Source organism: Anopheles merus, chromosome 2R, assembly GCF_017562075.2.
Source record: "Anopheles merus strain MAF chromosome 2R, AmerM5.1, whole genome shotgun sequence".
Lineage (NCBI taxonomy): Eukaryota > Metazoa > Arthropoda > Insecta > Diptera > Culicidae > Anopheles > Anopheles merus.
The window spans coordinates 48,237,251-48,251,119 of record NC_054082.1 but is presented as its reverse complement, the minus strand read 5'-3'; the positions used below and the strand labels follow the sequence as shown (position 1 = coordinate 48,251,119).

At 40.6% G+C, this 13,869-nt stretch overlaps 2 protein-coding genes across 2 annotated transcripts; both read right to left on the bottom strand.

Annotated features, from left to right (window-relative positions):
- Positions 1-9,505: 9,505 nt before the first annotated feature.
- Positions 9,506-10,418, bottom strand: LOC121588993 (zinc finger CCHC-type and RNA-binding motif-containing protein 1-like). Its single transcript, XM_041907495.1, has 2 exons — positions 10,200-10,418; positions 9,506-10,132 (listed from the first exon to the last, which is right to left on the bottom strand). The coding sequence occupies exons 1-2, from the start codon at positions 10,319-10,321 to the stop codon at positions 9,661-9,663; spliced, it is 594 nt and encodes a 197-aa protein (XP_041763429.1). The 5' UTR covers positions 10,322-10,418; the 3' UTR covers positions 9,506-9,660.
- A 199-nt stretch (positions 10,419-10,617) lies between these two features.
- LOC121588992 (adipocyte plasma membrane-associated protein) lies at positions 10,618-13,662 on the bottom strand. The gene is made up of 4 exons (XM_041907494.1): positions 13,551-13,662; positions 13,279-13,462; positions 12,969-13,174; positions 10,618-12,879 (listed from the first exon to the last, which is right to left on the bottom strand). Exons 2-4 carry the CDS (start codon positions 13,392-13,394, stop codon positions 11,435-11,437), a joined length of 1,767 nt encoding a protein of 588 aa, XP_041763428.1. The 5' UTR covers positions 13,395-13,462; positions 13,551-13,662; the 3' UTR covers positions 10,618-11,434.
- Positions 13,663-13,869: the final 207 nt, after the last annotated feature.

The following is a 13,869-nucleotide window of genomic DNA, read 5'->3' as shown; positions in this document are numbered from 1 at the left end:
TTATAATTATTACGATAGTAGCAGTTAAGCTAACAAAACGAGATACATATTTCAAATGTTACCAAGGCCAGTCAGCTCGCGATACTTTAACGTAGGGACTGGTGATCAGTTCTACGCAGCCCCACGTCTGATGGATCCGTTTGTTTTATCTGTTTCGTGCCGATCATAATGCACCTTCTGCTGGTCGTTTGTTTGCTTGGGCAAGAGAGACCAATAAGTGACGGACCACTTTTTGTTGGCGCACCAAAGACGGCCGTCTCCTTCCACTATTCATATGAGTTGTAGCTTTGGATGGTTAGCTTTTGGATAGTTGTAATTCGTAACGGCCGAAAATAATTAGTTACACTTTGAAACAAACCGTAAAACACAGCAACATGTTTCAGAAAACACTGACCCATAATTGGCACCCTCTGTATCTGTGCGCATGCTGGACCTATGTCCAATCAATGCCCCACAAAAACACAGCAAAAAAACTAAATTAAAGTGAAAATTCAATCTTATTGAACCATGCACTAAAGCGTGTGTAGAGTATGACAAAACACAAACGGTGGATGGCGAGCGGGTTCATCTACGCTAGAGTTAAGGATAAGATGATTACAACACCGTGTTCCGGTACCAGCAAATTGTTTTTTCTGCACAAATTTACTCTAATTGTAAGAAGCATCGATGAAAACCGCTCCCCACGTTTCCTCGCCCCCTGCAAGGGTTTCCCAACAGAAGAAACCCCATTAAACACAGGTATAATAATGGGATAGTTATAACCGTAATGCAAAGAAAGAGCAAAGGGTTAATCGAGAATAGAAGTACATAAAAATGATGAAGCAAGGAAGAAAGAATGAAAGGAAGAGAGAGATATATATATACACTAACACATTAAAACATATTTCAACAAAAGGATGAAAAAGAAACTAGAAACACATACAAAAAGGAAATTGTTTTGAAAAATTCCTTATCGATAACGCAAATGCAAAGAAAGGCAAAAATCTAAAATGCAACCAAAAAAAAAACACACATTCAAAAAACGTTAAAATGCAAAATTAAATAATACCGCCGCACACTACTAATGTAGTTTGCAGTGCCAGTCAGTTTCCTTGTGTTTCCTACATGTACCACACATCGAAGGCACAAATTGTGTGTATGTGAAGGTTAGAATGTTTCATTTGAACCTTATTTAATTTAGAAGCAGTATTTCACCCCTTCAATCATGTGGATGAGTTTTCGTTCGGTTGATTTTCGCACACCCAGCTACACCTACCTTGGCTCATTTGTTGGATTTCAATCTGCTACAGGTAGACATTTCGTGTAACGCAACGGATACACCAAATCCAATTTATAAAACAAAAACGTTCTGATAAACCGTCAAATCTTGCACCGAATTTTCTATTCTAGTTCTATAAACGGAGAATGGACGATAATGAAGCAAAATGAAGGAGCAACAAAAAAACTTACACTTGATATTCTATTTCCAATTGTACGCGCACTGTCTCTTGTACTTAAAAAAATCTCCATTGATACTACACACAATCGAAGAAGGGAAGGTGAAAAACGTAACAAAACAAACGAACATTAAACAATATTATCTAAGACACTCGGTCAAACTCCTTTACACCTCTGAACACAATCACACACACGCACACACAGACATGACACACAATTTGAACTAAGTTTTTCACCTTCAAGCAAAAACTTTACAACACAGACTGGCTAATAAGACACTGATAGAGAGGGAGGCGATAAATGCAACTAACACTCACAGTTTGAAACAAATAAAAAAAGAAGAGAAAGACAAACAAACGAAGAGAATCTACATCAGTTGGTAAGTAGACACAGAAAGGATAGCAAAAACAAAAGCAACTAAAAACGTATAAAAATATATCTATATATTTGATAATAGACACAAACTAAACAAAACGAAGATGCCGCGGACAGGTAACTGAACGAACAGAACGTCGTTTACGTATACTCAAAATCAGAATAAGCGTAACATCAGGATAAGCCAACAGTGAACAGCTTCGAGATGAAGCTGTTTGACAAAGCTCAAGCGAGCATTTTCACAAACTTGCTAAAATAATTCAAGCTTACCCCACGTTTATGATTGGTCCGTTTTCAACACATCGTTCGTTACTTTTGCTAGAACGAGTCTTTGTTTGTTTCTGCTTTCACTGTATTACCAAACATTAAGATACAGCAAAACACTCTAGAGACTCCCTCATACCACCGTAAAGTGTCCCGATGTTTTCTGCGCTTTTGAAACAGCACCATTTTACAACTTTACGGTTTTGTACGACGTTACACGCTGAAGCAGTGCAAAATCAAGGGCCCTGAAGTTCGGGATGCTGGGAAGCGCGGAACAATCGAGAACAAGTTAAACGGATAGGTCGAACATGCAAGCATGGTCAAACATATCAGTTTTTGGAGCAAGGTATCTTTTCTATACACAATTCCCACTTGCTAGGTACGTTGGAGAGAATGGCGAAGTCTGCTTCGCACGTGAAGCGGGATCGGTCGATCAATCGACCGGCCGGGGTATGGATGGTTTAAGCGCTCCTCTTATTCCTCCTCTCTTATCAAAACCAACGCAACCTAGCCGAGACAGTACGTAGGTGGCGCGAATCCCCTTACGCTCATCATAATCTTTAAGAAAGGATCATGCTTCCGGTCCATCTACGCGATCCATTGGTTTTTCCTGGCGTCGAGAGAGGATCAGCGGGAAGCATTCGTGTAGAGCAATCACCTCATCACCCTTAGATAGGCGCAGTATTAAATCCCTGTTTTTCTCTACTCGATACATTTACTCATTATCATACAACGACTTGTGGACATGATACCCACACGATACACTGAATTTGTTGCCCTTTATCCTACGACTTTTGCAACAATCCTAACCAATGTCCTGTCAAAAGGCACACGCAAAACAGACAAAAATGGCGAATGACATGAGAAGAGCAAAGACACAATACTTTAGCAACGTACTAACGCATGTTCTGTAAGGATTTGACTGAAACAGTTTCTAGAGCTAACGTAGGCACCGCTATCGTTCCTTTAAGTTATTTAGCGCAAACGAAATGACTGGCGTGGAAAGTATCCGAGAGTATTGTTAAAGATTAGAGCAGAGAATGTTTGTTTGGAATTTAGCACCTTGTTTCTCTACACTCGACACACCGCCAATGTATACTCCAACAGCTGCACAACCTTGTTCGTGCCCCTCTAGCTTCGCTCCAGGCAGCAGCTGACACGAGTTCCATATTCCGACATGATTTAGCACACTGAGTATTTTAAAGCTTGCACACAAGATGAGGCAAGTGCACCAATTAAACTACACACACACACACACACTACACAAACAACCTCCATGCCCGACAAACGAGTGGGGCGGGTGGGCCAAATCGCAACCGCAAAACGACACATTATTTTCTTTACGGTCCTACTATATAGGCTATGGCGAAAGTGATACTAAGCGAAAAAAAGGCATTTGGAAAGGGAGCTTATGAATGAGAAAAGTAGAAAAAAGAATGACAAAATATCGATACATAGTAAAAAAAGCAAACAAAACACCCACACACACACACTAGCCAGTGAGCGGTATGACTAATGCAACTGAAATGGAATACACAGGAGCGAACGGAGCAACAACAATGCCACAAAAACCAAAAACAAAGAAAACTCACAATTACAAAATATGGTAAAAACGAAAGTATGTTATATAATTTGTTAAGTTGTAGAATTTGTAAAGACTAGTAGAGAGCAATCGGGATAAAAGGATAAGGTAACAAAATATGTTTGCAACATTGCAACAGGACAAGAGCACACAAGGAGCAGCACAAGCACACGCGTATGTGAATCACTAAGCCACGCGCAAACGCACGTGTTGTGTGGAAGTTAGGAAAGGGGGATGTTCGTGGGGCTTTATTAAAGCAACCCTAGCAAAATGCAGCGTCCATACTCTCACGGTGGACAACAAGAATAACTCATGCGAATCACCGTTTGTTCGTTCTGCTGCTCGGTCGAGTTCATAAAATATGTAGCTGTGCATATATAAGTACATATATAAATACATATAGAGACATAAGTTAATGTTACTGCTGGTAGCTGGTTATGTTTGGGTGTTGATTTGCGCTCGAGAAGGGGTCGTCAATAGTGAGGAGGGAAGGGGAGGGGGAATGGAGGCGCAAACCATATTCGAATGTTTCTATCCGTGTCCACCCCACAAATCGAGGGGATCGACAGTAGTTGATTAGAGGAGTAAGTGATTGTTTCTGTTTGCTTTTGATTTTATGTTACCTACTATTCGATCGTCCATTTTGCGATGTTGCGAATCACTATGGACTAAACAAAATATAGCCAACAGAACACAATACTAAGAAAATACAAGAAGGTAACAAAAAAAAACTGCTCCCCCTAAAAAAAATTATAACTTATACTGCGTAATACAAGGAATCCCAGACGCATTGCGAGCAGAGCAGTTGGTTTACGCAGTCAATGGTCGATGGTGTATGGGTAATAGGAACGAATGAAATGATTAAATTGAGGCTGACACTGACACTGATTCACACAGCCACAAAAACAGACACTAACAAGTACACCCATTTTACAAACTATCTTAAACACATACAATAATATTCACATATTAATGTAGGTGATGCTGGACACGAAAACCAAACCAAGAATAAACTAAGACGCAAATGTGTACATTGAAATGTGTTAGACAGGGCAGGGGGAGGGGGGTGCAGGATGAACGAACAAACAAAATGAAAAATAAACACACACATACACACTTACACGAAACTAATCATTCTCAAACACACTTACACAAAAAGAGCCGAGAAATGGTTTTTGTTGCTAACAATAAAAGAAATAATTCGGAAGTATTAGCAATGTGTTATTCTTTTTTCGGGAAATATCCGATTTGTTCTGCAATTGCATCGCAATCTAGAGCCAACTATGCTAAAACTTCCGGCCCATCCTGCCACCACAATTTGAGCCTACCACGCCTCCTCTGTTCTTGTGGACGGCTCAAAAAGGACTTTACGGGCTAGTTCGTCCGGTTTCATCTATATAACATGGCCATCCCATCGGAGCCTGGGTTGCTTGATGCGCTGCACGACAGTAAGATCGTAGTACATCTCGTATAGCTTGTCGTTGTATTGGCACCTCCATTGTCCTTCCAAACATACGATGCAAAATATCCCACTGAGCATTTTGTTTACGACTATCGCGGGCTTTTTCAGAATCAGACTAGTGATGGGTAAAGTTGGCAAAATCCAGAGTCGACTCCGATCCGACTCCGATAAATTCGGAACCGTCTCCGAAAGGTAGGTCCGCTCTGCAATTTCCGGAGTCGTGCGGAATCGTCCGGAATTGGCCGGAGTCGTCCGGTGTCGTTCAAAGTCACAGTCGTCCGGAGTTGTTCGGAATCTTTTAGACTTTTTCGGAGTCGTCCGGAGTCATCCAGAGTCGTCCAGAGTTGTCCAGAGTCGTCCAGAATCGTCCAGAGTCGTCCAGAGTCGTCCAGAGTCGATCGGAGTCGGCCGGAGTCGGCCTTCCAAACAAAGGCCTGTATACGAAATCCACGCGCAAAGTGAAAGACAAAAAAACACAACGAAATGAAGTGCCTGATCACAAGCACATTAAACCAAGGCTCCTGTTAACTCCAACCGATGCCGATTCCGATCGACTCCGATCGACTCCCGACGGCTTCAGACAAATAGTCGGAGTCGGATCGTAATCGTGGATATGCTCCAGAGAGCGCATCACTAAATCAGACAATGTCCATGCCTCAGAGACGAATGTGGGTACTACTACTACAAAGGTATATAGTATATAGGTATATACGATATAGTCCCAGCTTCTGAACTAAAGCAACAGAGTCTCAGGTGAACTCTTGTTCTATCCTTGCACGCAAGGCAGATTTCATGTTATTGTCGGTGCTGCGTTTGCAGCTTGATCCCTTGGTAAGCTTCAGCCACATATGAGAGCCGCAGACCAATGATGTCTATATTATCAGCGTATTCCCGGATATGGGTTGACTCATAGAAGTTGGTTCGGGGGATGTCCACATCGTTCATTTCCATAAGCACCTACCCGGATATGTTTAGCTTATTCTTTTTATGATAACTTTTTATTGGATCATCGAATCGATCCAAAAAAATTAGAATGTTGAAATTAGAATTAGAAACATGTTTTAAAAAGTGGTAAAAAATTCAGATTTTTTTAATTTTTTTAAATGTGCTTCAAAAAATAAAATCAACTTTTACTCCTTACTTCTATAACCACCTACCCGGGTAGGTAATACATACAATAAAGGATTTTGGTTTCGATTAGTCGCTAATTTTGTAATGATATGTACAGTGGCCGGCAAAATAAAGTGGCCACTATTTACAATTTTACATTTTTTATATTTTTTCCGTGAAAAATGAAGTTATTGAACTGCTTTATTTTTTGAAACATTGTTCGTGATATGCTTAAGAATGCGCAGTACCATAGCATGACAAAAATGAGAAGTTTGCTTCAAGAAAAATATTTTTTTCCAAAATTGATCAAAATCACTGTGCCAAAATAAAGTGCCCACTTTATTCATTCTACAGAAAATATTTTTCTGAACAAATATAACAGCAAACTTATAATTTATATGCGTTCCTCTCGCATTCTTTACATGTTCGAAGATCGTTGGCGTATTTTTTTCTAATTTTTAAAGGTTTATCTAGTTCTGCATCTAGTTTTGGCATCTGGTTCTTCTCAAGCGTTATCAAGAGCTTTAAATTTAAATTTATTTGTTTTTGACACCAGTTTTATCCACCTTCGCATATAGAATCTGCCACAAATTCTCGATGGAACAAAGATTTAGACTTCATGGAGGACATGCAAGGTGTTTTATACGATACTAGTTGAGAAATGATTTTTGTATTGATTGTGTGTGTTGAGATGTTAGCCTGTAGGAACATGTTTTTAGTTTTCAAACCCCATTTTTTAAAAAGAAATATCCCAAAGTAGTGATGAAGAATGTTAAAAAAGGTATCAGTCATAGTTGTACTTTCGATTCACACCAGTTTTCCTGCTACTCCTAAAGAGAAACACCCCCTAGCTATCACATTGCAATTTTCGTAATTTACTGCCCGTTAGATGTAGCGTCCTTCAAGTTCCTCGCCCGAGCTACAGCAAGACTAACAAAGCCAATTGGCTTCAATATGATCAAGAACATGCAGATATATCGTTAGATAGTTGAAAAACTGATATTTGGACAGATGAGTCCAAATTAGAACTGATGTTCAAAAAAAATCTAGACGCGATCCAACAAACCAATATGTATGAAGAGTGCAATGTGATGACCAGGGAGGGGATTTCTATACGAGAAGTGGGGAGCATGGTTTGAATCGACAGCATAATGAAAGCTAATACCTATACAAGCATCCGGTGTGAATTTATCTGTTTTCTGTGAAAAATACGGAGTTAGTAAATAAAATGATGTTACAACAGGAAGACGACTCAAGTTATACACGAAGAATTTTTTATTTTATTTTTTCAATCCAATCAAATAAAAAATTTTAATGGCTCTTAGTTAGTCTTAATTTTAATTCAATCGACATTTAGTGTGCAAATTTTAATGCAAATGTAGTGAAAATGACGTGATTAAGAAAAACAAAATGTGTTAAAGCTCTGAAATACTCTTAGAAAGAACCAATGCCAAATATGTGCAGATAAAAACATAATAAATTATGGCAAAGATCCTCAAACATATAAAGAATGCGAGATAAACGCATATAAATTATAAGTTTGCTGTTATATTTGTTCAGAAAAATATTTTCTGTAGAATGAATAAAGTGGGCACTTTATTTTGGCACAGTGATTTTGATCAATTTTGGAAAAATATTTTTTCTTGAAGCAAACTTCTCATTTTTGTCATGCTATGGTACTGCGCATTCTTAAGCATATCATGAACAATGTTTCAAAATATAAAGCAGTGCAATAACTTCCTTTTTCACGTAAAAAATGTAAAAAGTGTAAAATTGTAAGTAGTGGTCACTTTATTTTGCCGGCCACTGTATAGCAATGCATGTAGTTATATATATAGAATCCATTCCAAAAGTTTTCTAGCTCTTAATATTCTTATAAAGCCACATAGATTGAAATGATTGCCCCGACAGTCGGGAAGGCATGGCGGTGTATTAGTGTCAGTTCATCTAATTGCTATGCAATCAATTTATGTAACTAATAGCCATACTTCATAAATTTATAACATAAAAAGAAGTATTGTTATTATAGCTGCATAGAATAAGTTAAATACGACATTTTTTTACCAATAACAATACGAATTCCCTTATAAAATGTATTACCTACCCGGGTAGGTGGTCATAAAGATGAGAGTGTATTTTTGGTCATAGAAACGAAGGTTAATGTAGGTATTAATGGCTAGAAGAATTATAATTTCACTCAGAAACTACTTAACAAACTACCAGCAGCAAGACAGACTAACTTTAACGTTTTGAATCTGATCATGAAATTTACTTTTCTAGCTAAGAAGGTTAATTTTACACCCAACGGATTCATGTAACTATCTTTCATTTTAAAGAGAACGTACAGATACGCCTTTAATCGAAGAAGTTTGTTTTCTGTTACAAATAGGTAGATCGGAAATAACTTGATTGATATTGATTAATCAAATTATGTATTTCGAAACATGTTGAATATTTGTTAATGTGTGATATCAGCGTGAGACAAATATATTTTGTTTCTTTAAGTTTTATAAATCGATTATTATTAATAATCTAGTTCATTCCACCCTTCACGCAGACTACCTTAATATATGACTTCCCTATCTGGTCTTGAGACTTTCTCGCAGGAATAATCTATATATAATAAAATAATCTATATCATATATCAACTCAATGATAATGTCACTGGGTTATCTCAAGACAATGGTACCCTTTCTCGAAGGTCATAAGGATTTGTAAAAGGATGTCCCCTAACTTAATCTTCTAATCATGAAACTAGACATCCCGGTAAACAGCGTCACGCCGTGAAGCGTGAAACTATATCCAATGACATTCGTTGACGTTCGATGACAGGTTCATACAAAAACAATCAGTTTCACGGCGAATATTTTCAAGCCATTTGTGCGTGAGTGAAAATTTAGACATTGCATCGAATGTCATCGCACCGTAAAGGACTACTGGTTGCTTACATTTAGGCGTGAAATGTTGATTTTGGCTATTTTTTCATGCTTCACGGCGTGAAATTGTCTATACAGTCTGTTCCCGAGTTACGCGGTTTCTACGTTCCCGACGAATCCGCGTACCTCGAATATCCGCGTAAGTCGAATTTCACGTTTTTTGACTGAAATACTATCGATTACCCGAAGTTTTTGATTTAATTTAGTATTTTTATACACTTTATCATTTATTTGATATGATTCGTGCAGAAGCGGTGCTTTTAAGCGGTTTCAATTTGTTGGAAAAAATGCAATTTTTACCGAACTTGAAGCAAATTGTACTGATTTGACATTCAATCTGTCAAATTTAGAAAACCGCGTATCTCCGAATCCGCGTAAGTCGAGAACCGTGTAACTCGGGAACAGACTGTATATATCTGGTTGCACGGTAATATGTGTAACATTATAGTTGTTTTTAATGAAACAACAATGTCATACTTACATTGTAAGCCACATTAATCTTCACTATCGAGTTCTTCGTCATCGCTGAAATATTTGCTTTTTCTGTACTTTACCTTTTTGGTGCACCCGGCCGTAGTTGGTTCTAAACTAGCCGTGAGTCCCTCTTCCACATCACTAGCCCAATCAAACGAAGCCGTTGTTTCATTCGATTGTTTTCGTTTCGCTTGTTTTCGATCCTTTTTCCGTGGAGGTGTTTTGTTTCCGAGCACATTTTTAGGACAGCTGTAGCTCATGTGTCCCTCTGTGCCGCACTCATAGCAGCGGCTTTTGTCGGGGTACTGTTTTCTTTGAGCGTGTTGGGCCGATTTACCATTGTCCTTGGCTATGCTCGCCTTCAGTGTGCGGCCAAACATTTCCGTGCTGTTACACGCGTTACAACAGTCCTGCGCTTCCTGTGCGTTGGAGAAAAGCACAAAAGCTACCCCTTTGCTCTTTCTCGACACTTTATCGCGCAGTATGGTAACTCTACAAAAGCAAAGTTCGTTAGTGAGTGGTGCCTTCCGATACCTGTTGACTGATTGCCGCTTCTTACTTGATGATTTTTCCATGTTTGGAAAATAATTTCTGCACATCAATGTTGGTTAAATCGAACGGCAGGTTGGAAATGTATGCAGTACATCGAATATCCGGCACGAATAGCTTTGGTTTGTTCATGACACCAAAAATGTGGAATTTTTGCAGCACCAAATTAAAGGTAATCAAACGTTGTTTACACACTTTTGCCGGCAGTGACAGTACAGTGCGCTACGCAATAGGCGCAACACCACATCCAACCGTTGAGCATAGTGTTGTTCTAAAATTCACAAACCATACCGCCAGTCCAATTAGAACAAGTTGTGATAATTGGGTGAAACAGATTTTCACTGCATTTATAATTGTTCTAACTGATTTGAATTCATGTTAAGTTCCGCTTTAATTTCTTTTCAAAAATTCAAATGCGAATTATTTACCCAAGCAAAAAAACGTTTATTTTCTCAATGCCCTCAATGCGTTGTGGAATACATTTAAACCTTAAAGAATTACCAAATATGCATTTTCCTCACAAAAGTTGAACCCCTAATAAATATACAAAAATGAGTATGAAAAGAATTTTGAACCAATTTGTTTTGCGATGCATTTGCTTTAACGCTTTTCACCTTCCTACACCATCTGCTAAACCATCACCTATCGCTGCCAGATTTTTCTGCTTGAGAAAAACGGCGGATGTGAGCATTCACCTTACCAATGCCTAGACTCGTTGTCAGAACACTTTGGCCGCACTGGTCTCTACCTCAAAAAGGAATAGTTTTGAATGAATTTATCTACCTACGCACAAATAGAGTATACTGGGATGCAATCAAAATCCCGGAGGATTGAGAGTAAAAAAATACCTCACTCATGGAATGAAATTAACAAGAATGTTGTACATTAGCTGCCTACAGATAAACTACCCTCACCTCTTCTGACGCACACTCTGTTGGACACCATCATCCGTTTGATGGTAAAGATATTGCTTTAATTTTCCCGTGTCACTTGGACTATGTTGACGGTTACGGTAACGATCGTGTTGTAAAGCTCTATCCAGCGGGATTCGGTGGGCGTACTCTCGGGCTCCTAAGAACCAACGCCCGCATGCGTTCTAATTCTTTACGCATTGCTTGGAGGCATGTGCCTACGACAACGTGCAGCACGCCATTTAATGCGCGTGTTGTGCATGTTTTGTGGTTGTGATGATGCTTGATCAGCTAGTTTAGATGTTTGTTTGTGCGTGAGTGAGTGGAGGTAGTCTTATAGTTCTCCCTGCTCACCGCCCTTCTTTATCACCTTCAATTTCTCCTGCTTCGGTTTAGGAGTATCGTTGGGAACTTTTTCGTGAATCGGGGCAGGCTCCGATGGGGTTTCCTTTGAGCTGACCGGTGGCGGTGTTTTCTTGTCGGCTTTCTTCGCTTTCACTGGCTCTTCGGTGGATGCTTTTGGAGCTTCCTTAGCTTTCGGGGTGGTTGTAGTAGTTTTTGGCGTTGGCGTCGTTTTAGGTTTCTCTGTTGTAGTAGTAGTCGTTGCCGGTTTGGGAGTGGTTGTCGTTGGTTTGGGAGTAGTGGTGGTAGTCGTCGCCGGTTTAGGGGTGGTAGTAGTTGCAGGTTTCCGGGTGGTAGTCGTTGTTGGTTTTGGAGTGGTAGTAGTCGTGGTCGTTGTGGTCGGTTTCGGTGTAGTCGTGGTCGTTGTGGTCGGTTTCGGTGTAGTCGTTGTAGTTGTCGTTGGTTTCGGGGCAGCCGTTGTTTCCGTTGCCGGCTTGTACTTTACATCACGTATTTCCACCTTTGGCATCTTTGGCAGTGGTACACGTGCCAAGAACTTGTTGTACGGCGAACCCAGATAAAGATAGTCTCCCAGTTCGGCCACATGCGATACACTTCCAACGCTACCGTCGAAGCCGTGCAGCGATCCAAGGATACGACCGTTCCAGCTAATTTTCACCAATGTTTGACGGTTTGGAGCAAAGAATATGAGAGACTCAAAGTGACCGATCGCGTGAATGATGCGCTGCGTGTGTACATTGGGCATCACCTGATGAATCATTCGCATCGGCAGCTCAGCGAGCGCCAGCATACGGATCAGAAACTTTCGAATCAGCGGAACGTTCGAGAGCATTTGTGGGATCGATGGATTCTCGTTGTCAACGGCTTGGATCAGTGGTGCCCAAATGCCTTCCGCGTCCGCCACCAGGTTATCGACTAGACCTGGCAAACCGTCGATGAAAATGTCATCCGTGCCCGCCTTCGGTCCGGTCAGGTAGTAACGGCGTATCTGAGATGCCATCGTTTCCGCCACCAGCACGAAGTCCTCGTTAGGGCTCAATGCCACGCCATTTGCAAAGTACAGTCGATCTAGGAGCACTTTGTTCTTTCCGGTAGCACGATCGTACTGGAACAAACGTCCCGATGGATTGGCAAAGATGGTAAACACGCCATCCTGCAGTGTGAAATCGGACGACGAGTCGGTCCAGAAGATGTCACCATTGCGCGCGACAGCCACACTGTTGAAAAACTTTCCTTTCCTGTTTGCACCCTTGCCTTCCAGCACGGTGTCGGGGGAAATGAGCTGCTCCTTGTTGCCCGTCGTCAAGTCAACTAACCAAATGCCGTAGTAGGCATCGCCAACGATCAAGTTCGATCCCTTGGTGTCGAAAGCCAGTCCCAGCGGACGGCCGCACGTTTCCTCCTCGAACGAGAGCTCTGGAAAGAAACAATCCCATAAAGCGTTTATATTGATCGCTCAAGCCTGGAACACCCAGAATTTGATCGTCGTATGTCATCGACCCTACCGCATGGTTTGCCGAACTTGGCGATATGTGTAATGTGTTCACCATTGATGCGAATCACTTCTCCACCGTGGATCGTGGTAAACAGATCTTTTCCATGTACGAGCAACGCTTCCGGGCCATAGATCTTTCCTTCGAACAATCGCTCCGCGTTGTCCAGATGATTGGTCGGTTCTAGCGCTCCTTTCAGCTCACGAGGCTTGGAGAACCTGATGAGCAGCAATGGAACGAAAGCCGGCAAAAGGATACAATTATGTAATAGGAGGGAGCCGGCACTTCCCGCATTGAGCCATCCTTCGCCAAATAAACATACCTGAATCCTTCGAACGGGAAGGTCGTTTTCGGGGGCAAACCCGGTAATAGCACAATCAAGAAGAAGAAGATCAAGCAGTTGATGACACGCACACGAACCCTGTATAGAAAGCCCATTTTGCCGAACCGAAACGGTGACCACTTTCACTGCTGATGAAGAACTTGGATACCACCCCAAAGTAACACTGTCGAATAAAGTGATACAAAACGACACAATGCCGGCGTTTTCAATAAGGACTGCAGCATTTACCACTCAGAATCTGTTTTACAAACCGATCTTGGGGATGACTAGAGAGAATAAAACACAACCGATAGAAAATTAGACCCTACGATAGATTTTCGTCGATTCCACCGCATCAGCAGTTTTTTTTTTTTGTTATTTTGACGTTAAACCGTTTGACAGAAGTTGATGACACGGCATCCGGCATGGCGGTGTGCAGACCTGCATTATTGTGCGTTAAAATAGGAATAGAAACTGTATTTTTTATTTATATTCTGATAAAAATGAGATTCTGTGTATTAACATAGTGGCGAAATTGCTCTTTTAATTATCATTTTTGTACATATAAGGTATTTCTGTTGTACGCTTATA